General features: G+C 41.9%; 2 protein-coding genes across 2 annotated transcripts in view; both read left to right on the top strand.

Annotated features, from left to right (window-relative positions):
- Positions 1 to 18913, top strand: part of LOC126200350 (odorant receptor 2a-like) — a 57901-nt gene extending 38988 nt beyond the window's left edge. The window contains exons 4-8 of the mRNA XM_049936704.1: positions 2908 to 3371; positions 6499 to 6598; positions 10916 to 11029; positions 15527 to 15682; positions 18786 to 18913. Of these exons, the coding sequence (XP_049792661.1) occupies positions 2908 to 3371; positions 6499 to 6598; positions 10916 to 11029; positions 15527 to 15682; positions 18786 to 18845 (894 nt within the window). The 3' untranslated portion in view covers positions 18846 to 18913. The remainder of the gene's footprint in view (positions 1 to 2907; positions 3372 to 6498; positions 6599 to 10915; positions 11030 to 15526; positions 15683 to 18785) is intronic.
- Positions 18914 to 19305: 392 nt separating this feature from the next.
- The window catches only part of LOC126200194 (odorant receptor 2a-like), a 69999-nt gene continuing 63308 nt past the window's right edge, over positions 19306 to 25996 (top strand). Inside the window, exon 1 of the mRNA XM_049936691.1 lies at positions 19306 to 19310. Coding sequence (XP_049792648.1) covers positions 19306 to 19310 — 5 coding nt within the window. The remainder of the gene's footprint in view (positions 19311 to 25996) is intronic.

The raw sequence follows: 25996 nt of genomic DNA, 5'->3' as shown, positions 1-25996 counted from the left end.
TACCAGCCGACAAAGGCAACGCAACGGTTCTTCTATCGCGTGATGACTATCTGGGAAAGATGGATCTCTTACTTGAGGACTCAGCATACAGAACATTGCAGGACGACCCAACTGAACGGATAAAACGGAAGACGCTTTCACGGTTGAAGAAGAGTTCTTTACCTGACGACGTTCTCAAAAAACTTCGTCCTGGTGCTGCCGTGCCACCGAGACTATACGGCCTACCCAAGATTCATAAGAAAGGGGTCCCGCTTCGCCCGATCGTGAGTAACTTGGGTGCTCCTACCTACAATCTAGCCAAGTATTTAGCATCTGTTCTTGGCCCTCACGTCGGTAAATGCGAACATCACATTCCCAATTCTATGGTGTTTATTCAGAGATTGAAGTCCTTGTCTCTTAGTCCCTGCGATTTGCTTGTGAGCTTTGATGTCGTGTCGCTTTTTACCCGGGATCCTCTGGAAGAATCCTTGCAATTAATTGGTGAGAAACTGGATGAGGACACAACCAGGCTTTGTCGCCACGTGCTGACGTCGACGTACTTTTTATTCAATGACAAATATTTTGAACAGACTGACGGAGTGGCTATGGGGAGCCCACTGTCCCCAATAGTCGCCAACCTTTTTATGGAAGATTTGGAGGACATGGCGCTGAAGACGGCGTCCTTAAAACCAACCTGTTTCTGGAGGTACGTTGACGACACGTTTATGGTGTGGCCTCATGGGAGAGAGGCTCTTGACCACCTCCTAGATCATTTTAATTCCCTGCATCCTAGCATCAAGTTTACCATGGAGGTGGAAAGTGATGGAAAGCTTCCGTTTCTGGATGTTCTGGTGTACAGAAAGGATGATGGGACACTGGGACACAGTGTTTATCGTAAGCCTACGCACACGGACCGTTACCTGCATGTCTCTAGCTGTCATCCATCGTTCCAGCGTACGGGGGTCCTGCGAACGTTGGCGAGAAGAGCTTATGCCATTTCAGATGGAGAAAGATTGACACAAGAATTGGACCACCTTAAGGTTGTGTTAAAGCAGAATGGCTATACAGATAAACAGATCCGTCGTGCTTTCCAGTTTGGACCATCGCCTGAACCACCAGAAGATACCTGCAAATCGGTGGCTTTTCTGCCTTTTGCTGGGAGCATTTCCTCGAAGATAGGAAGAATTCTTAAAAGATATCACATCAAAAGTATTTTTCGTCCGCCGGTCAAGCTTAGAGCGTTTCTTGGCTCTGTTAAGGATGACTTGGGTTTGAGGAAGCCCGGTGTGTACAAGATCCCTTGCCACTGTGGAAAGGCTTATATTGGTCAGACGATCCGGACCATTCAGGACCGATGTGTTGAGCATCAGCGGCACACACGGCTGCTTCAACCCGAGAAATCCGCAGTGGCGGAGCACTGTCTCACCGAGGGACACAGAATGCAATATGATGCGACACAAATGGTTGCCCCTGCATCTCGCTATTGGGACTGTGTTTTAAAAGAATCCATAGAGATTCGTTTATCCGACAACCTTATTAATAGAGACAAGGGTTATCTTTTAAGTAAGACTTGGGACCCGGTGTTATCTGACATTAAAAAACAACGGTCTGCGTCTCAATCGTCGGAATAGAATTTTTTTAAAATTTCTTTTATTTTTGACAGCGATATCTCGATTTCGCCTCTTTCCACCACCGGCGGCGCGGCATGTTTACTGCACTAGAGGGCAGCTACGGCACCTTCTCGCGCACGCGTTGTGGGTCTTCTGCAGCCTATATATGGGCTGCCGCTTGCGCTGGGAAGTCAGTTCCGGCGAGATTGTGCACCAGCGCTCTCACCTGATGATGGCGGCCAGTTGGACCGCAGAAATATTGTGTCTTGAAGACGTCATGATCCGGCTGCATACCCGAGAAGAATATTATCAATTATTACGCCGGGAAAGCCTTCGTAGTCACATTATTTACAATGTTCTCAGCTAATAATTGTTTCTTGAGTGCAATAACTATACTTGTATCATCCATAAAAAGAACAAGCCTAGCATCTTTATAAATACAGAGAGGCCAGTCACTAATACCCTTTAAAAACAATAAGGGACCTGAAACAGAACCCTGTGGAACATAATCTTGATATGTCCTCGGTTTGAGGAATGTGCTGATTCTTGCACACTATGTGCTGTGTTTATGGCAATCTACTGAACATGCACCGTTTGTTTCAGAAGATACATTAAAATGAACGAGAGCTACGCTTAGGCAGTAGTAGGAAACGTCTGGCCATCTGCTAGTCGCATCGACTGAAATGAAGAGGTTATCATATTCTCAGCAGTTCTTTCGTTTCGCCTGCTAAAATTTCTAATAACAAAAATTATATTTGCACAAACAAGATTTCACGATATGTGTAATATATGATTCATATTAGGTTGTAGTACATCACAAACGACGCGATCCCATGTCTAATCTTCTGTGATTGTACCAGGCTGCACCGCTTTCTAGCTTCCTTCACTCTGATTTTGACTTGCGACTGATCAACGCTTTCTACCATGCGATACAGGACTCTATCGACACAGTTGGCTTCATCTGGTAACATTGGTGACTGTCAGTGGACATTTTCCTTCGCCCAAACGTGTATATCTGCTGCCTACAGAGTCAAACAGAGGACTGTAAGTCTTTCGGAATGAGATATCACTTGCAACTTTTTCAGAAAAATCAGCTTCAATAATAAAAACAATGAAGTTGCTATTTTTAATGGCTATATAATGATGAACTAAGGAATTACAAGTCTAAAATAGTGTATCAAAGAAAGCAATAACACGACTATATAAATTCCGAATTAACTGCCATTGCACATCATGTGACTTAAATTCATTCGTGCACGACAAGGAAAGGAATTTTAATTGCAAATGTCAGAGTTTATAATTTTGCCATATTTTGCAGGTCATGATTGTGCCTTCACTGATGTTCTGGGTGGCCTCTCCGCTACTTTCCAGTGTTGTCCTGAAAGAAGACCAGGAAAACCACCGACAGCTACCGACACCCATCTGGTTACCAGCAGACATACACTCATCGCCGATGTATGAATTGCTGTACGTCACGCAGTCGTTCTGTCTGGTGATAGCAGCGGAAGCTACATTGTGTCTAGACGTTTTCTTCGTTCGACTTATGATGTTGGTTGCAGCTGAGATAGAAGTCTTAAATCAGAGTATTTCGACAATCAATATTTTCCGTTCGAAATCTGCAACCTTGGATGACCACATATATGAAGTTGGAGATAAAGAACGGTCAGTCGAATTCGATACCAGTCGTTCATCTCAAGTTGCAGACAATAATTCAGAGAACGTTTCAGGAGAGCTGTTCTCAAGATTAGTGAAGAGTATTCTTCATCATCAGACAATTCTCAGGTTAGCAGTAGAATACAAATGAACTATATACGGTGACAGAAAAAAGTCAAAAAACCAAAAACAATTAAAGTATAGTAACGAAGTTTAGGGAATAACTTTTGAAGATCACAGGTTAACGTAAGCACGAGATAAACCATTGCAAATGTGAAATGTTGGCACATTAATAATCGGCGTAACCACAAGAATGTTGAATGCATGGATGCAAACATGCACGACTTGTGTTTTACAGGTGTTGAATGTCAGTTTGTGCGATGGAGTTCCTTCCACGTTGCATTTTCTCAGTTACTACAGCGACGGTGAATGCTGTTTGTGGATGGTGGTGGTGGTGGTTGTTGGGATGTTTAAGGGGGACTAAACAGCTAAGGTCATCAGTCCCCCATGTTTGTGGATGACTCTGGAGTTGTTGTCCAGTGATGTCCCACACGTGTTCGATTGGATATAGATGCGGTGACCGATCAGGCAAAAGACAACAAGTCGGAACTCTGTAGGACACGTGGGGTTGCGACAGCGGTATATGGGCGAGCGTCAAATTGTTGGAAAAAGACCCCCTGGAACGCTGTTCATCAATGGCAGCACAAGTCGGGTCATCAGTCTGTCGTATAGTGCTGCCAGTGCTCTTGGGATAACCACGTCAGTGCTCCTGCTGTCATACGAAAACGCACCCCAGACTGTAACTCCAGGTGTAGGTCCAGTATGTCTAGACCGTAGGCAGGTATGCTGCAGACCCCATCCTTCTAACCAACACGCGACAATCAGTCGCAAAGAGGGAGACGCGTCTTTCATCGGAAAACACAACAGACCTCCATCCTGCCCTCCAGTGAGCTCTCATGTGACACCACTGAAGTCGCATATCGCGGTGATTTGGCGTCAGTTGCGTCCACGCTACAGGACGTGTGGATTCGAGCTCTCCTTGAAGTAATCGATTTGTAACAGTTTGTTGTGTTACTGTAATGCCAACTGATGCTCCAGTGGCTACCACAGATGCAATACGATGCGCCAAAGCCATACGCCGAACAAGACGTATTCCCTCGCGGTAATGGATAGGGCCACGTGACCCTCCGTAGCCCAGTCCTCTTGCGGCCATACATTCTCGTGACCACCATTGCCAGTGATCATGTACAATTGCTACAATTCTGCCACGTCCTTCTGCAATATCGCAGAAGGAACACCCAGTTTCTCGTAGCCCTATTACACGACCTCGTTTAAACACTGACGTGTTGATAATGCCATCTTTGATGCCATAAAAGCATTCTCGACCAACAGCAACTCACCACGTTTAATCTCAAAGATAACTAACGTCCACGATCGGTACAGTGTTTACTTGTAGCAGATATTGTTTTCATTCTTATAACGGCGCTATTAGTGCCACTCTTATGTGACTGGCGTGAAATCTGAATAGATAGAAAAATCGTGCCTGCCAAGTTTCATTTATGTCACACAACTCCTTGTTGGTGTTGTGATATTTCTCGGTCGATGTATTTTTTTCTGATTCTTTAGCCATTAATATTACGCAAGCGGCATACTCTGCAGAAATCAGCATCTAACAGTAGTAATGATACTGGTGACAGAGGCAACACTATTAGCCAGAAATAGCATTTGCAGGAACCAAGGATTGTGTTTGCCAGTCCTGTGGATGGTGAGTGCAGTGTTAGCAGAACCCGGCCATTATGAACTAGATTTATTGGGCATGAATACCTTACGAAAGATTGTTGTCGGCATACCGATAGCATGTGGGGCCATGCAGCCAGTTGAGTGTTACATCAGCATGTCTCCTATTGACACGCTTGGCAACGTGGCAGTGGATGTGTACATTATGCAGCAGGTTTGTGCCTGAACGCAAGAGTAGTGACCGGCAGAGCAGCCATGCTGGCGCAGGGAAGGCACCACCCGGCTGAGGGTTAGTTGGGCAGCAGCATCCTCGAACAGTAGGTCAGGCAGCCTGGCACACTGCGCTGAACCCACGACTCTCGTAGTCGCCCAGAGAGCTGGGGAAAAACACTCTAGAGATGACCTGTCTTCGGTGTCACTGGCTCAAGACCTGTAACCAACAGGAGTAGCGGTGCCTCAGAGACCAGCGCGTACCTGATTATGCTGCTTGCCAGGGTTGCACTGACAACTAGCGCGGAGACAGACACGGTGCCATCTGCAGTTGGATGTCCAGGGAACAGATGTACTGCAATTACTGGTAATGGCTGAGCGGCGAGCATTTATAGTCGCTGTGACCAGCTCTGTTGTGACACGGGTGTCAAAGGCGTTGCCTGCCGTCAGGCACAAGAGCAGCTGGGATGCATCGCTCAGCAGAATTGGTTCGAAATCTTTGACAGGTACATTGTTAACGTGCTCTGTGCTTTCAGCCGCAGAGTTTGTTCATTCGGACTTGCATGCATGTCCAAAGGAACATTGCATCGTTATTCGGAATAACACGGGACTGCAGTATTGTACTTATCCGGCGACACAGGGCAAATGACTTTCACGTAAAATGCCTCTCCTTTATGGAAGTATACATAATGCATGAACCAGTATATTCGGTAGTCACACGGTTGACGACATATGGGAGTTTGGTTGAAAAATGGTTCAAATGGCTCTGAGCACTATGGGACTTAACTTCTGAGGTAATCAGTCCCCTAGAACTTAGAACTACTTAAACCTGACTAACCTAAGGACATCACACACATCCATACCCGAGGCGGATTCGAACCTGCGACCGCAGCGTTCGCGCGGCTCCAGACTGTAGCGCCTAGAACCGCTTGGCCACTTAGGCCGGCTTGGGAGATTGGATGTGGTTGTGAGCCATTCTCGGATAGCCAAACAGTAAGGCGTCTCCTCGAGATAAGCGGCAAATCCGTGGTCGAGACCCGATCCGACACACATAGTTACTGTCATCAGTCTATTATGCAGCTGACGGTTGTCCATATTCACGACTGTGAATGCATTTCATGTATTTCATAACGACTGTAGTCGCCGCAGTTCCTGTTCCTTCGGACATGTATGTCTGTCCGAAGTAATATTCGATCTTAATACATGCACTGTATATCGTATCGTATTGCGGAAAATTACTGTTTGATGCAAATGCCTTGCACTGAGTGGTTAAACGCACAGTCTTAGATAATTTGTAATTTTGTTGCAGGCTGGTCTCTCTGTTGCAGACAACAATGAACACATCTACCTCTATTCTTCTGTTAATGAATATGGCGAACTTATGTTCCAATATGTTTGTCACGACTGGTGTAAGTAATTTACTTTACTGATAACAATCCCTTGCGTGCTTGGTAGTGCACATGATGACAGCTTATATGAGTTTCTCTTAAAGCACCGTGCAACAAAAGGTTCCTAAATGTCGTTCGCTCAGGTAATGCTAAGAAAGTAAATCGTCTAAGTCGTGCAAAGTTCGTTTCCTTTGCAACTACGTGGTAATCGTCTTAGAAGGTTCACGATCTTGGGGACGTAATGTTGGAGCATTGTATCTATTGCACGGGGACGTGATAATATGTGTAAGGTGACACTTCAGGTGAGAGAATTGGGAACCTCAGAGGCATTGCAAAAAATTCAAGGGTGTCTTCCAAAATAACTTGACGGGGGAAAGTTGTAATTACTGCAAGTTACACGAATTACAATTATTTTGATTTATTCCAATAACAAGATTGAGAGACAAATGGTGAACTGTGGAAACATTAATATTATTGAAACAAAACCATAGATAGAACAAATGGCAACCCGTGCAAAATTAATGTGATAGGATCTTGGCATGTCTGACATAGACCGTCAGGGGAAAAGATACCGATAGGACCTCAAGTTATTTAATTTCCACTGATTGTCGTGATGTTACAGATATTACTAGAGAAGGGAATATGTCACACCTGTGGTAAGAGTTGAAAGAAAAGTGTTAATTGGTATTAAAATACAAGTCTCCAGAGTGAAGCCTGAAACAGCTGGGTTACTATAAAATAACTTTAATGTCCCTACAAGTTTTCTCACGTTTGCGGCTCGATGCCGTCACAGCACCCCAAATTGAGGCTGAAATGGCTGCAGAATCATTCAGCGGCAGAACCAAGGACCCTCGCAAGAGGCTACGTGCGAATCAGAGCATTTCTGTTCAGGCGGATTGAGTCGGCGGCGTAGCGAGAAAATGTGGCAGCTCCCCAAGATGCATTACGTTCTGGTCAAATCTTAATTAAAAGGTAACTTCGCATTGCTGCGTTTTGCTTCTCTTACTGAATTTCGATTGGCCCATTTCCGGAGATTCCAAGCACCGACTTACAAAAATGTTCCTTACAAAACCCGACTCCACTTTCTCTAGTTGGTTAACCAATAACTTTCATCCTCGAAGCTCCACAGATAAAAGTCGTGTAACTCTCTGTCTCTGTCTCACACAGTGACATATGAGGTGCTCTTCATCGTTAACCTCTGGTGTATGTTTCTAGCATAAAATTTATTTCCATGAGCGAATCATGGTGGTTTTGTTTTACAGAGTCACAGCATTCAGTGGATCTCACTTTTTCAAAGGCTCGGGACTGTTGGTCCATAATACGATTTCGAAATGGGTATCTCTCTTTTTATGTTTTGAGCATAATGATGACTTCCACTTAGAAACGAGCCTTCCCACTCCACTTCCAGCTTGTCGAACCTTTTGCGACAGGAGTTCGCCCCATAGGCGATGTTCTGTGTTTGTACACGATGTGGCCGGACATCCTAGAATGACACGACAGAGGTGGCCAGTGACGAGTGGCCTACTGAGCATGGACTGTCCATCGAAGATCGTTCAATGAACTGGCTGTGAATGGCAGTCGACTCTACTATTCTAGTAACCAATCACTAAATGCGCTCTGGTACATCTTAGGGTAGCATGTGTTCATCACATCAATTTCTTGATCGATAATGTCTACTGACCAAACCGGAGATGATGATGCGTTCGAAATCATTGTTAGATAAATGTTCCTTTTTATTAATGTCAGCTTACCTTACATTCAGAACAGGAAATGAAACTTAAATATGCCACTATGATGTTTAATGTAATGTTTTTGTTATGTATTTTTTTGATTTCTATGTATTTCGCATTTTTCCAACAAGTTTCGTCAATTCAGGAAAAATATAATAATCTGCAAATACTTTGATTAAGCAAGGGATTTTGTGTATATAGATGGCTTCGTTATGTAACTATTAGTAAGACTTTCACAGTGTTGACCTTATTGAAGGTTCAGTTACAATCAACTGCGTAGGCTCACATTGGGCCACATTTGGTAGCTAACATGTTTTATGTGGTTGTAGGAAGTGGTGATACACGTAGAATTTTATTCATGGAGCTTTCGCTATGCAGATCAATATGTTTACCAGAACAGAGGTATTCATAATGGTGAAGTAAGGAAAATCACTGTATTACTTGCTGTTATATCGCTTTTCCGCAAAGAAAACTCGGACTTCATTTTCCGAAGCTGCTATTCTGATTCATTTGGTAACAGTAACAGTGCTTTGTTGATGTTTCGCAGTTTAAATAATTTTGACACCGAGAAAGTAACGATTGAGTGTTGAATACTGCAGGTGTTACTGATTATCCTACTTAAGATGTCCATCCAGCTCGAAGATTTAGTATCTTATATAAGCTGAAATCAGATTTTTCCTTTGTATGAGATAAATGTGTGCCAGATCTATGAGCCAATGGTAAATCTTAATTCTAATATATTACTTCCCGCGCAGATTTCGTATAATCTTTCATTGACTGTGTCTGTACTTGTGTGTATCATGCTCATTTTGTGTTTTCTAACATTTGCCAGTCCCTGACTGCACTCGCGATATATCATCAACTGTAAAATTACGTAGTGCTTTTTATCAACAGTATCCTCGTTCGAAAACAGTCGTCTCTAATTTCACATTGCAACTATGTGAAGAAAGGTACGTTTCTGACAATTGTAGGATGCATGCGTACGTATATTTTTAAAACTTTTTGTTATTTGCTAATGTTGTGCATAACCTGTTTCGTAGTAAACCGGTGTTAGTTATTTAGTTATTGGAACACATACTACAACTAACATATCTTGTTATAATTCGTTTTCCCTTTCAACGGGAGTAAATACTGCCTAAATTTACCATACTATAACGCTACATACCATAACACCAAAAAGTTTCAGGAGATTTCTTACTTTTATCACAGGTTTTTCTCTTGCTTTCACTGAAATATCGTTTAGGTATTAACTATATCAGTTCTTAAAGGGAGTTAATAGTACTTTGAATTAACAGATCCAGAAATTAAATGAAAATGTGCGCGCTTAGTTTCAAGATATTTGCTTGCTGTTTTGCGAAATATTGTTCTAGCCACAAGCCACAATGCAGTACCACTGTGAATGCTGATCTGAAACACGGGATGAGTTATCTGATGTTCGTAAGCAGCTGAAAATCGCAGTGACTACTATCGAACGACTCGACACTGCTGCCAGTTGATGTGTTTCGAGAGATCCGGACCATCATGTACGAAAGATACAAAGCTACTTCAAGTATTATCACTTCATGTCGATCTTGTCTCCTGTGAGTGGCGTATCAGTGGGAGGGCTAGACACACTGCACAACGGGGACCGATCTGTTAACCCTCAAGTACACTGAAACCGAAAAAGAGATACTGCGGCGAAATGCAATTTCTGGGATACCTGCTGTGCCCTGTGCCAAGAGGAGGCCAACGCAAAAGGATTGATTGTATTGAAAGTTGACAGGTCAAACATTTGGCTAATAACAGTACCTCTTACGAAGATGCCGGCAAGCGACGGCAAGCAACACGAGTTACACTCAGTGTGTATGCCGGAGGCCTCATTGAGCATGTTGAAGAGACTGTTCCGGTAACCACTGAGGGACACGGTGCGTCTAATAATTGTAGACCGCAATGGGCACTTGCGCAATTAAACGCACACACACACAAACAACTTGTGAATTTCTTTTTATTTATAAAATATTGTACGAAATAGGACATGCGAATGTGCTTAATTGTGTCAAACTTCCAACACACATCTTATATGTTGAATTCATAGAAATACCCTTGGACTCACGCTGGGAATTTATCAGAATGATTAGTTGTGGTTTATTCTTAAGGTAGTATAATCAGACAGTAATGTTCCATCAACTTGTCTATAAAGTATCCACAAACAGTACATGTACGGCTACCATCATGCCCTTTTTTAATTTTATCACCAGCAGCATCTTGAATTTTTAAATTTCTCGCCATTGCAACCTTGAATTTTTTGCCGACTGCAGGTCCAACTTGCAATGACAGCTTGAACTGTGGGAGGGAACATATATAGCCATACTAACTACCTGGAAATAATTTATATCACACACTGTCTACCATCATTGTTCTGCCGTGTTTTACGCATTTTTGAGTTAGTGTATGAGCGTGCGTATGTGTTGTGTGTGTGTGTGTGTGAGAGAGAGAGAGTGTGTGTGTGAGTCAGACTGAGTATGTACATATATACGTAAATATATTACATCGTTACAGTAATATAAAAATCATGAATTATACATTGGCTATGAAGGTAGCGGATAGTTAAATGTTCTGTTATGAATAGTTGCTGCAGAGAGACGGAAATCTAACGAAGGCTACGAAGGCGCTGTTGACGGTACCTCCAATCCTCTTCCAGACAGGGATGTACTGCGTTTTCGGTCAAATCACAACTGACCAGGTATGTGGCGATGTAGAATACGCCGCTCAGACTTATGAGAGCCAATACATATTTTGTTTTTATTTGATTGCATCGTTTTACGGCCCCTAACTCTGCATTTGTGTAGAAAATAACACAGAGTTTGGTGGTAATTCGAAGACTGTAGCTGATACATTGCTGTAGGCCTATTGCTAGCACAAGGAGGGGAAAGTAGCCCCTGAGTTTTATAGCTCTGCTGTTCGGTAATACTCATACATGAGGCTGTAATCTTCCCGCCATCTGGGCTGGCTAGAATAAGAGGTAATCGTTGAGACAGATGAGACAGAATTCCCTCTCCTAGTATGAATAAAAAATTGGGGAAACTTGTGATAATTATTGCATAAGCTAGGCACATATTCTATGTTTGTGGGGTGGATCGCACAGTCTTCCACTAAGCGCACGTATTTTTATTTTTAATGTCGAACAACTGCTCAGAGACCGTTTCTAAAATTTAGTTACTGCTTTGAACGAATTGTCAAAAGATTCACTGAATCAAAGGAAATTCGAAACTTATTAATCATGTGCAGCTTATTTAGTTAAAAAATAAGTACTAAAATACAAAATCCGAGTTCATCTGAACTCAACGAAAATAAATTAAATGAGATGCTACTCGATAGCAATTACCTTAGAAACATGTAGAACTGTACAACATTATCCGTAGTCTCCTTTCTGTACCCATGTCCCAAGATGACTACGAGAGGCATTTAATACAATAAAAGCAATAGCGACAAATAATGAATTTAAAACCGAGGTTATTGATAACTTTCTCAGTAAAAACACTGAAAAGTAAAACAGATCGTTAGTGTACCCAGGGAACAACACAGATAAATGAAAATAAATGAGCAGTTCATCTTTTACAGGTAAAATTTCTAATGCTGTAATCAACATTTTAAGCTTTCACTAACTTTTCCTTGGGTTTCCAAATATTATGCATAAATTTCCTCATTCGTAGTATAAACAACCTGGTGTCATGAAAAGTGGCAGCTATAAGATCCTCTGCCAAGAAGTCGTTACTGCTATGCAGGATACACTGGGCGGTCGATCTGTACTAGGCTCAAAGAACGTCACAGAAGCTAGAGAATAATGAAGCGGAATTCATCCTCTGCTGCGCCCTTCTTAAAATAGAACCAGGTGTATCTAATAGATGTGGAAATACTACACATAGAGGGAACGGGGGCAGAGCTCAAAAAATGGTTCAAATCGCTCTGAGCACTATGGGACTTAACTTCTGAGGACATCAGTCCCCTAGAACTTAGAACTACTTAAACCTAACTAACCGACGGACATCACACACATCCATGCCCGAGGCAGGATTCGAACCTGCAACCGTAGCGGTCGCGCGGCTCCAGACCGAAGCGCCTAGAACCGCTCGGCCACACCGGCCGGCTGGCAGAGCTCACTCAATCAGACATATTATAAACTGAATTACCATTAAATAAGTAGACTCATATCATCTATCAATACCTTTAGAAAATGTTGCAGCTTCTATTAAGGACGGTAAACTTCGGGCATTTATTCATAAATACATAAATCCACAAACACGCATTTCTGTGCACATAGCTTTACTCTATCGACTGTCTAATCGTTGTTGTTGTTGTGGTCTTCAGTCCTGAGACTGGTTTGATGCAGCTCTCCATGCTACTCTATCCTGTGCAAGCTTCTTCATCTCCCAGTACCTACTGCAACCTACATCCTTCTGAATCTGCTTAGTGTATTCATCTCTTGGTCTCCCTCTACGATTTTTACCCTCCACGGTGCCCTCCATTGCTAAATTTGTGATCCCTTGATGCCTCAAAACATGTCCTACCAACCGATCCCTTCTTCTAGTCAAGTTGTGCCACAAACTTCTCTTATCCCCAATCCTATTCAATACCTCCTCATTAGTTACGTGATCTACTCACCTTATCTTCAGCATTCTTCTGTAGCGCCACATTTCGGAAGCTTCTATTCTCTTCTTGTCCAAACTAGTTATCGTCCATGTTTCACTTCCATACATGGCTACACTCCATACGAATACTTTCAGAAACGACTTCTTGACACTTAAATCTATACTCGATGTTAACAAATTTCTCCTCTTGAGAAACGCTTTCCTTGCCATTGCCAGTCCACATTTTATATCCTCTCTACTTCGACCGTCATCAGTTATTTTACTCCCTAAATAGCAAAACTCCTTTACCACTTTAAGTGTCTCATTTCTTAATCTAATTCCCTCCGCATCACCCGACTTAATTTGACTACATTCCATTATCCTCGTTTTGCTTTTGTTGATGTTCATCTTATATCCTCCTTTCAAGACACTGTCCATTCCGTTCAACTGCTCTTCCAAGTTTTTACTTCTTCTCCATGAATTTTAATACCTACTCCGAATTTTTCTTTTGTTTCCTTTACTGCTTGCTCAATATACAGATTGAATAACATCGGGGAGAGGCTACAACCCTGTCTCACTCCTTTCCCAACCACTGCTTCCCTTTCATGCCCTTCGACTCTTATAACTGCCATCTGGTTTCTGTACAAATTGTAAATACCCTTTCGCTCCCTGTATTTTACCCCTGCCACCTTCAGAATTTGAAAGAGAGTATGACAGTTAACATTGTCAAAAGCTTTCTCTAAGTCTACAAGTACTACAAACGTAGGTTTGCCTTTTCTTAATCTTTCTTCTAAGATAAGTCGTAAGGTCAGTATTGCCTCACGTGTTCCAACATTTCTACGGAATCCAAACTGATCTTCCCCGAGGTCGGCTTCTACCAGTTTTTCCATTCGTCTGTAAAGAATTCGCGTTAGTATTTTGCAGCTGTGACTTATTAAACTGATAGTTCGGTAATTTTCACATCTGTCAACACCTGCTTTCTTTGGGATTGGAATTATTATATTCTTCTTGAAGTCTAGGGGTATTTCGCCTGTCTCATACATCGTGCTCACCAGATGGTAGAGTTTTGTCATGACTGGCTCTCCCGAGGCCATCAGTAGTTCTAATGGAAAGTTGTCTACTCCCGGGGCCTTGTTTCGACTCAGGTCTTTCAGTGCTCTGTCAAACTCTTCACGCAGTATCTTATCTCCCATTTCGTCTTCATCTACATCCTCCTCCATTTCCATAATATTGTCCTCAAGTACATCGCCCTTGTATAAACCCTCTATATACTCCTTCCACCTTTCTGCCTTCCCTTCTTTGCTTAGAACTGGGTTGCCATCTGAGCTCTTGATATTCATACAAGTGGTTCTCTTCTCTCCAAAGGTCTCTTTAATTTTCCTGTAGGCAGTATCTATCTTACCCCTAGTGAGACAAGCCTCTAAATCCTTACAGTTGTCCTCTAGCCATCCCTGCTTAGCCATTTTGCACTTCCTGTCGATATAATTTTTGAGACGTTTGTATTCCTTTTTCCCTGCTTCATTTACTGCATTTTTATATTTTCTCCTTTCATCAATTAAATTCAATATTTCTTCTGTTACCCAAGGATTTCTATTAGCCCTCGTCTTTTTACCTACTTGATCGTCTGCTTCCTTCACTACTTCATCCCTCGTAGTTAGTATAAATGCTGTAACAGTGAAGGTCATACGATCGTACAATGCAAATTTAACTACGAGAAAATAGTCAGCAGTGGTAACTTTCACTGTGTAAGTCGAAAATTTATTGATTAAAATGTTGGCCAAGACAAGATATCTTGGCCGCCGTATTCCGCTCGAGCAGTTATCTCATTATCTTCACAACGAGTATCTCAATAATTGATTAATTGTTCCTCCTCACTCATTTCGGTTTAACGTATTTCAAACACGTATATTTAACAGTGTCACTGACTACAAATTGGAAAGAATTGTCTGCTCCATAAAATTAATGAAAAGAACTGCTCATGCTGCTATTCCTTATTGCAGTGCATCATGGTGTCCTATTGGCTGCGTTTAATGTTGGCTAGTATTACCATGATGGTGTTCCAAATTTAAAATCCAGTCTTACATTGTTGGGAATGCTGCACTTAGCCATGTCAGTAATCAACTAACCATAGCCATGTTTCCTGGTAAACCTTAATAACATTATTTTCTTTAAAACCATGTGGGGTCAGACATGCGTCACCTCCAAGTAACAAGATGTTTCTTCCTGTACAGTGTGAATTGGGATGTAACAGTTGGTGTTGTTATCACAAGTAAATAATACTGAACAAACAAACTATACTGAATGACGTCCTTTATGCACAGTGTACGAGTGGGTTTAATCTGCTACTGTGGTGAAATCACATTTTCGGTCAATACTCAACCGTAATAAACGTTCATAACAAGTGTAACATTAATAATCTAAGTGATCTTACACAGGTGTTCCGTTAAATTCGGCTCGCAGAATGTATATCCACACATAAATCATTGGGAAAACTGAATAAATGTCATAATGCGCATTGTACCTTTGAGGCACACGCGCTGGTTCACCGATGGAACCGACTGTAAACAGTTTTACCATGCTATTCGCCGTTAATAAGACCTGCAATGTTCCAGGGCGAGAAGCTGTCTGATTCGGCCTTCAGCTGTGGCTGGATCAACTGCGATGCTCACTTCAGACGCAGCCTGCTCATCTTCATGACGATGGTGGGCAGACCAGTCGAGATCACAGTGGGAAAAACGTGCCAGCTGTCTAAGCAGACGTTGCTCCAGGTTGGCAAACGGCAGATAATTCTTGAACGTGCATATTGTAGCCTCAGTCTATTCCAGTAAGTTTTCTTCTCATCTGATAGTTGCAGTGCTAATTATCTGCTCAAAATGGCTCTGAGCACTATGGGACTCAACTGCTGTGGGCATCAGTCCCCAATTATCTGCTCTTGGACGGAATAGCACAAGTACCACATTGCTTTCCTTCTCCTGAAAAGGCATATACCTATCACATATGTGCTAAGCCATCCAGAAATAATATATAAGGTTGACTTTCCTCGTAATTTGGTAGGGTAATTCCGCTAAGAGCCAAAGAACCTGGTGCACCTGCCTAATATCGTATAGGGCTCCCGCGAGCACGCAGAAGCCCCGCAACACGACGTGGTAGGGACTCGACTAATGTCTGAAGTAGTGCTGGAGGGAACTGACACTGTGAATCCTTCAGGCTGTCCATACATACGTAAGAGGACAAGTGGGTGGAGATCTCTTCTGAGCAGCGCGTCCAAAAGCATACCAGATATTCTCAGTAATGTTCATGTCTGCGGAGTTTGGTGGTCGGTGGAAGTATTTAAGCTCAAACGAGTGTTTCTGAGCCACTCTGTAGCAATTCCGGTCGTCTGGGACGTCACATTGTCCTGCTGGAATTGCCCAAGTTCGTCGGATTGCGCAATAGATATGAATGAATGCACGTGATAAGAGAGGATGCTTACGTACATGTCACTTGTCACAATCGTATCTGAGCTTATCAGGGTCCCATATCACTCCAACTGCACATGCTCCACACCATTACAGAGCCTCTGCCAGCTTCAACTGTCCCTGCTGACATGCAGTGTCCAAATGGTTCAAATTGGTCTGAGCGCTATGGGACTTAACATCTCAGGTCATCAGTCCCCTAGACTTAGAACTACTTAAACCTAACTAACCTAAGGACATCGCACACATCCATGTCCGAGGCATGATTAGAACCTGCGACCGCAGCAGCAGCTCGGTTCCGGACGGCAGCGCCTAGAACCACTCGGCCGTGCAGGCTCCATGGATTCATGAGATCGTCTCCGTACCCGCACGGCAGTATTCTGCCTGTTTACATATCTCTGTGTTTGAGTACGCACACCTATTCCAGTTTCTTTGGCGCTGCAATATATGTAGCATAAGAAGGACTGTCGGCTCTCCGTTTGTACGATTGCTCGCTAGCATCAAGACGCCGCCGCACTGGACTCATGTGAGAAGTAATCTATGTTAACTTGTGAAAAAAATATGATATGCATCAGATATATACCGATCAATCAGAACATTATGAGCACCGACGTACTGTCGATATGAACCTGTCCAGGCGATAGCTGCGTAACCTGGCGAGGATGACTGTTAGTCAGACAAACACAAAGTGCTTGTAGCATTAGTGAGGGTGCTGCCCACTTTAGAATGGAGAACGAGCTTGATCTATCTTAGTTTGACCGAAGGCAGACTATAATGGCCTATAGGCTCGGCACGAGCATTACGGAAACTGCACTATTTTTCGGGTGTTCGAGAAGTCCTGTGGTGAATGTCTTCAAAAAAATGGCTAAACCAGGGTGAAACCACGTCCAGATGTCGTGGGGTTGGGCAGTCACCCCTCATTAGAGAGTGGGAAAACAGGACAGGTGGCGAACTGTGGCGGAACTAAGATTAGACTTCATTGCTGGGCAGAGTACTGGTGTGTCTGAACACCTAGTGCACTGAACACTCTAATGATGGGCTTCTACAGATAACTGCTCATGCTCCTACAAATATTAACAACACGACATCAGCTACTGCAACAGAAATGGGCAGTGACCATCGGCACTGGACATCGGCACTGTGGCAGAGTTTTGCACGGTCTAACGAATTCCGATACCTTCTCCATCATGCCGATGGGAGGACGCGAATTCATCGCCTTCCAGATGAACAGCTCCTTAACACCTGTACTGTATGACAGAGACGATCAGACGGCGGCTCCATTATGCTCTGGAGAACAATTACATGGCCATCCGTGGTTCCAGCGGAGCTTGTACAAGGCACTATGGCGGTCGAGAAGTCTCGTATCCCAGTTTCAGACCGTGTGCACCCCTTCATGGAGGTCATTCTCCCAGACGGCAGTGGCATTTTGCAACAAGATAATGCACCATTTCATAATGCCAGGAGTGTAATGGTGTGGTACTATCGATGTCTAGGCAATAGCAGTGTAACATGGCGAGGACACGCACTCAGTACCTGTGAGCGTTCTGTCCAAGTTTATAATGGAAAAGGTGCGCTATCTATCTGAGTCACGTGTGTGTTATGGGGTGGCTCGAGGATCACAGTGGGGAGTTCCAGTTGATGTGCTGGCCCTACAACCCTCCACTTCTGAATCCGCTCGAACACATCTGGCGTGTGACTAAACGTGGCGTCACTGCTCATCCCCATCCTCCCCGAAATTTACGGGAATCAGGTGACTCGTGTGTGCAGATGTGGTGCCAGCTCCCTCCAGCGACCTACCAAGGCCTCATTGCTTCCATACCATGACGCGTCGCCGCTGTTATCCGTGCCAGAGGTGGCCACACCGGTAATTGGGTAGGTGGTCATAATGTTCAGAGTTCGTACTATTCCTCACATTGTTTGTACAACTGATACAGAACATCTCGTTATTTGACAACTATGTTCTCAAAAATATTAAGCAAATTCGTTTGTGTATGAATGTCATTTCACCTACACACGTTGATCTATTACAGAAAACATTCCACAACATAGTCGTCTGTCTTCACATATGTTTGATCAATGGTTTCCTTCTGCAACTACATAGGTTATATGCAGCGAACTACAAAAGTGGACATGACAGCCTGACGCTATAGAAAATATTGTTTGATAATTCATACAAATCACAGTAGCCTGTAAGCCTAATGTTAATATGATAAAAATAACATGCATGTAACTACAAAAAGATTGAAAACAGGCGTTCATACATAATAAGCAGGACACAATACTACTTAAGAAATCAATGTTTCAAATCTTTAATGAGTTGCTTTCAATATTTTACCTGTCATCGGAAAACTGCATTTCGTGAATTTCATTCATTAGCCCATTATACTGTTCGAACTTACTTTTTTTCTGCCGACAGGTGCTCAACGGAACGTACGCCCTGCTGAACATGCTTCTCCAGGTGCGCAGCACTGAGTGAAACCCTACCAAGCAATGCGTTTGACAAGTAGCGCAGCTTTAAAAACACATTTCCATTGGTTATTAGAGTACAAAAAAATTGAATAGTATGGGCTTCATGAAAAATCTGTAGAAAACTTTACATTGTATGTATAATATACGCTAATAAAAATATTAAAAAAATATTCATATAGATAACTGCAGCTGTTCACAAAACTCCTGTTTTACGTTGTTGTACAAGCTCCTTTGAAAAGAGATTTTTCAGTAGTTGTTAGTTTGAGTATACGACTTAGCCTTATACGCTCGCATATATTTTTTGTGCATAGCTGAATAATAAATAAAGCCTGTGTCCTTTATACCTTTAAAATGACTTTATGTTTAGTTACTCCTATTGTAGGCTTGTTTAATACGCAAATTAATTAAAATGAGCATCGGGGCGATGAAATTATAACTAAACTTACGTATGACAGTAGGTGGGCCAGATGCGGTGAGTGGATATGGACACAAATTTGTCTGTTATCTTATACAAATCTGTCGTATATTTCAATGATGATATAAGCACATAATCCTAATACCCATTCACACATTGAATACGATTATCTCCGATATCCTTCCAAGTCTTATCCAAGTCTTATCAAAGTATTATTCACCTGGAAATACACTAACGTTGTTTACGGATGCCTAGATGTTAACAGATAACATTTTCCTCCCATACTTGAGTACAATACTCTTCCCCTATAACAATGAATTAAGATAGGTAAAGCAGAATTAGAAATTGCAGTTACTGATCAATTAAGTTTAAATATGATAAATGAATTGTCTATGCGATCACTTTTAAGTGCATGTTTAGTGTTTCGATACTATTATCTGTTTCATGATTTGTCTCATATCACTCGAACTGTGCCATGATTTTTTCAACATCCAGAGATTTTTGTTGTCTTATATTTCATAATTTTAAGACGGGTGATGAAATACATATCGGAAATGTGCCGTCATGGAGAGAACGAAAATGAACTAGATTTTACAGATTTAAATGCGGTCTTCCATGAATCATCATCACACAGCAATAAGGTCAATGAAATAATCTGAAAAGACAGGTACAGTAATTACTTTTCTTGCTAGCATGTAAACGTCAGAAAATAATTAATGCGAGAATGAAGTAACATCTACTGAAGAAGAACTTCGAGAACTAGCTGTCACCGTTTGAAGTTTTAGTTGGCTACAGAAAATGAACTGAAAGGTTTAATTGCAAAACGGATAAAATATTCCATCTGCCGAAAGATGGCCACATATGATACAATTTGCTAATTCGAATGAGATGGGGGTTGGCATATCAAACAGCGTATTTTGGAATATAGGCAGAGAGTTAGAGCTGATACTACAAACCTATCACAGCAGGTAAATTCCTCTGACATGTTAGCAGATGCACGTGAGGTATCTTAATGAGGGTCGTCCGTCATATCTCGCGAACGAGCATCAGCTGAACTGCACGTCGCTTCACGCTGGCCTGCCTGACCAACCAGCAAGACGTTAGACAGCAACATATGTCATTAACGCTGGACAATGTCTGGAATACTAGAAGGTGCGCAAGTGTATTATCTACACAATACACTGTAGGATCAGGCCTTGAGTATCCAAAAACTACCATTGACCTTGATTCAGATCTACCACTACGCTCAGAGAAAATAGTATCATCACTAAGCAGCATCAAGCTAGATGTTCCAAACAAATTGATTTTCACACTATATGGTAAAAAAATTATGTGATTCATATAGCAACTTAAAGCAGTGCCTGAGCATTAGATATAAGAATGCCTACATGAGATAATTTTAAACGCTACTTGTAGGTTTATGTTACGAGTATATGCTGAAGAAATTTGAGGCGAAAAATTTTAAAATGTTACACAGAGGCAGATACTTTAATTTATAATGTAACCACCTCACATATTCATGATTTTATTAAAATAAATGTGCCTAGGTTTTTGCCACATAGATTCACACCAACAATAACATTTAGAACATCCGGTGTTTCAGTAAACGAAAGATGGGTTTAAAGAAAGATAAATTATCGGGTGCTATTACTACGGAATTTAGAGAACTAAGAGAGAAAATACACACAACTGAAAACACAAGTACAACTGAAACAGAATGTTTAATGCTTGGAACTAAAGATGTAAGACATTCGTCAGCAAAGGAATTAAGCATAACGATTACTAAGAATATTTGTTAGGTGATGTTGATATATCGACTGTTCAGTACACAATTCGATCCAATTCGATACAGTGTCAAATATAAGCAATGTAAATTGTCATTATTGGCTTCAGACGATAAACGCTTCATACATTATGATAAAGCAAGCTTGTAGCACTGGGTCGTTTACGAGAAACGTGGTCCAGTTGGCAGCTCTGTGTGCATCAGAACGCGACTTGAAATTGGCAGAAAGTACTGGTTGTACTCCTCTGAAATTGTACCTAAACGTAGAAGTGTTCCAAAACACACTGAGATACATACCTTAGTGTTGTTCATATGATCTGTAGGTCTGTACCTATTATTCTTGTTCGTACCTGAGTAACTAACAGGTATGTGACAGAGATGCCTATTCCAACTTGCATGGCGAATATTTACAAAATATCCATCACCACCGAAGGAGAAAGATGCCGTTTCCCCTCACTCATTTTTGTCGCACGAGCTGTCTCATTGGATGTTTCATTTCTACACCTAGCTGTTATTGGGAGAACTAAGTAGGTTCATTGGCTTAGGAGCTATATAACTGGCCCATTTCCAAGAAAGGTACGAGGCAGATGAAACGGTTGTTAAAATGTGAATATTCAATCTGAATTGGCCGTAAGATATTGAGCTGTGGTTGGAAGAGCTAAATATGTGTACTTGCCCAGAAACTCTCTGTTTAGTGTATTTCCAAGATACAGGCGTGGTTTAAGAAAGGGGTGGTGGGGGAAGGGATTTGGCTTAGGAATGACGGAGGCAGATGTTATGGCAAGGAAGGAGTGACGAGGGGGAGGAAAGAGAGAGTGGACAAGAGAGGGAGCAGGAAGGAGGGGAATGGAACGATTGGGAAATGTGTGGGAGGGAATGTATCAATGGCCGTATGAAACTTAAAAGATCACTTTTGGTCCGAAATGTCTATTCTACCTGTACTTGTTTTACACTGATGTGTGTGAGGTGAAGTGCTGAACAGTCCTATATTTCTCGATTATGGAAGTAAAGGTTGTTGCTTTAGAGGTGAGTCTGCATAACATTCGACGTCCAGTATAATTTACTGAGATTTTTTTTTGGGCCTACATACATCGATCCCATCACATATCGTTGAAAATACACAACATTGATGTATTATGATTATCAGTCAACGAGGTATAGTGTCCATCGATATTTGCTAACATAGGTAAAATTCAGTACACCTGTTCACCTCAATCTATAGTGAATGTACTTGCATTACTATGACTGGCAATACCTTAAGCATGCTATACCAAGTGGTTGTAATTAAACCGACATTGTTCGGAGTGCTGTAGTACGGTCTGTATTTATCGCATGACGCTTAATCGTCATTGGTATGTTCATTAATTGATGCACTCGTAGAGTATGTGGAACAAATAATAGTTCCACTTTCTGCCACCAGGTGAATAGATGACGCTGTAAACAGTCCGAATGCGTAATGTTTCCTGTTTTGTCGTCAGTACACTCTTTGTGCCTTGGCTACGCATGTTGATTTTTTCTCTGACGTAGGGGTTCGTTTAAAGCGTTAAGAATGTGAAAGCTTTTCATGAGAAATGAAAAGGCTACTGAGAAGAAAGATCGTGTGCTACTGATAAAGCTGTTTTAATACAGTGTCAGGAATAGTAGAACTGCATTGCAGGAATATTGCAGACAGAACTAGCTACAAAGACGACCCATGTCAACAAATGGGCTAAAGAACGTGATCAGGAAAGGGAGGCAGCCAGAAGAGGTGGCCCATTCCAATGTCAGTTGCTGATGGAGTCGCTATAGCTATAGCTGCCCAGTGCACTATGTGCCTCAAACTCTGCAGGTAGTGGTTAAGCTGTGTCATGGAAATTGTCTCCAACATGGTCGACAGTTTAAAAGATTTAGAGGCACATTTACATCGGTGCTCCTACCAGAATCAGAATGTACACCAAATGAAGACCCAAAATAGGTTACAACGTCGTGAGTTTTCTCTTCATTTTTTGACCCGCATGGTAATGGATGACATGTTGCCGGGCTATATTCTTTGAATGGACGATGCACATGTTAATCCGAACGGTACCGCGAATGCACTGAAGTGTCGCATGTGGGGCTCTGCTGCACTACATGCTGTGCACGAACATCCACTATGCTCAGCTTATGTGACTTGTGGTGTGGTTTTTCACAAGTTCCTTCATTCACCTTCTGTTTTTCGTAGAGAAGATGAGATCTTGGGCGCCTGTTAGATGTACAGTAATATCTGCATTTTATAACGCCCTCTTCGTGCAACATGAGATTGTAGCTTGGCAAGATTGCACATACTCGTATGATCACACCAACATTTTTATGCAGGAAGGAGCGACGCTACATGTCACTTGCAAGGTGAAAGATATGCTTCCAAATACATTCGCTAATGACAGCAATATCAGTAGTCAATTTCGAGCTGTTTAGCCTTCCCGATCCGCCGACCTGAGCCATGACAATTCCGGTTGTGGGAATAACTGAGAGATCATCTGTACCAGTGCTGTATCCATACTCTTCCTGATCTAAAGGGTAACGTACGACGACATAGCATCATTCTGATTAGACCGTATGTGCTGTAAGTGACTGTCGACAGCATATAACCCACGTTGTACTATGTGACCATATTCCAGTACATATGCCAGAACTACCATTATCATGTGTTTTTTTGTTCTTCCAATTTTCCTACACCTGCACAATGTTCTGACTGCTTATATTTTCACCTTGGCGCAGACAGAGGAACTATAACTTTTTTCAGCATACTTCATGGATGCAGTGATTAATAAAAGTAGCTATGATGCTGCAGCGGCCGGCCAGTGTGGCCGAGCGGTTCTAGGCGCTTCAGTCTGGAACCGCGCGACCGCTATGGTCGCAGGTTCAAATCCTGCCTCGGGCATGGATGTGTATGATGTCCTTAGGTTAGTTAGGTTTAAGTAGTTCTAAGTTCTAGGGGACTGATGACCTCAACTGTTAAGTCCCGTAGTGCTCAGAGCCATTTGCTGCAGCGTCCTGCGATGTATATATACATCCGGCACTGCAGCACTCGGAACACCGTCACTTTAATTCTAATCACTTTAATTCTAACCACACGATCTACTGTCCTTTTTTGGTTGAGGGGGGGGGGGGGGAAGGTGCGCCTCTCTGCCATAGTCACAGTTTTATAAGTAATGTTGATTATATTCTCTATTTTCTGACTATAAAAAGGTTTTGTTTTGAACATACTTTTGTTGCTTTACTTTAAGAAACTGTGGTGTTCTCCATAACAGTTGTGGTTCTCTTTACAAATATGTTTGTCAAATTATAAACAGTTCCAATATTTTCAATTATTAAGCAGATCAAATGTTTGAAATTAGTATCACTACTCAAGTTTTATGGTTGCTAGTTTAATTACAAATATTCTTCAATGCAGGTGTTCGATTTTTTTGAGCATTGCACTTCACTGATGCATTTTCGTGTTCATGTTTTGTAAATCTAGAATCATTTCGTATACTTTGTTTTGATCAATGACTGGGGCAGCATTTGGTATTCATCAGTGCACCTCTCTGTTTTGGAGTCTGTGTGTATTGCGTGTGTGTGTGTGTGTGTGTGTGTGTGTGTGTGTGTGTGTGTGTGTGAGTGTGTAAGGGTAAGTGAGAATTTATATGTTGATATGAACTCATTTTTGTCATAATCAAGGTGGACTAGTGGAGATCAGTGCTCTTATGGATAAACTACAGCACATTAGCAAAACACAAGAATACATTACACAGAATAAAGTCATGAAAACTAGTCAGACCTGCCACATATCTTACACAAAAACAATAGTACATGAAAGACTAGAACACACACGTTTTAAATTGATCATAAACAGAAAGCTCTTATGTATAAAGCATAATGCTCTAAGGCACTGGTGCCAACCAAAAACTCGTAAAGTTAACATGCCCATGAGATGTGTCATTAATTACAGAAAAGAACCTGCATACACCCTCACGAGACATATGTTATACACACTCCCTCAGTAATACAAAACGCAGAATTCCAGGGCAACGAAAAGAGAGAAGAACAAATAAAGCACATTTCACTCATACATATAATAAATACAGGTATATTGATCTCATGTGATATGAGAACTTTTATTCCACAATATCACTAAAGGAAATAATCAAGATGAATGAGAATGACGTGGGTGCTTACAGTCATTTACCACAGGAAAATATCTCTGAAAGAAGCACACGCCTATATACTCGTATTCTTGTTGTTGTTGTTGTGGTCTTCAGTCCTAAGACTGGTTTGATGCAGCTCTCCATGCTACTCTATCCTGTGCAAGCTTCTCCATCTCCCAGTACTTACTGCAACCTACGTCCTTCTGAATCTGCTTAGTGTATTCATCTCTTGGTCTCCCTCTATGATTTTTACCCTCCACACTGCCCTCCAATGCTAAATTTGTGATCCCTTGTTGCCTCAAAACATGTCCTACCAACCGGTCCCTCCTTCTTGTCAAGTTGTGCCACAAACTCCTCTTCTCCCCAATTCTATTCAATACCTCCTCGTTAGTAATGTGAACTACCCGTCTAATCTTCAGCATTCTTCTGTAGCACCACATTTCAAAAGCTTCTATTCTCTTCTTGTCCAAACTATTTATCGTCCATGTTTCACTTCCATACATGGCTACACTCCATACAAATACTTTCACAAACGACTTCCTGACACTTAAATCGATTCTCGATGTTAACAAATTTCTCTTCTTCAGAAACGCTTTCCTTGCCGTTGCCAGTCTACATTTTATATTCTCTCTACTTCGAACATCATCAGTTATTTTGCTCCCCAAATAGCAAAACTCTTTTACTACTTTAAGTGTATCACTTCCTAATCTAATTCCCTCAGCATCACCCGACTTAATTCGACTACATTCCATTATCCTCGTTTTGCTTTTGTTGATGTTCATCTTATACCCTCCTTTCAAGACACTGTCCATTCC

The sequence above is a fragment of the Schistocerca nitens genome, chromosome 1, assembly GCF_023898315.1.
Source record: "Schistocerca nitens isolate TAMUIC-IGC-003100 chromosome 1, iqSchNite1.1, whole genome shotgun sequence".
Lineage (NCBI taxonomy): Eukaryota > Metazoa > Arthropoda > Insecta > Orthoptera > Acrididae > Schistocerca > Schistocerca nitens.
The sequence above is the reverse complement of the archived record's forward strand: the minus strand, read 5'-3'. Positions and strand labels throughout refer to the sequence as shown.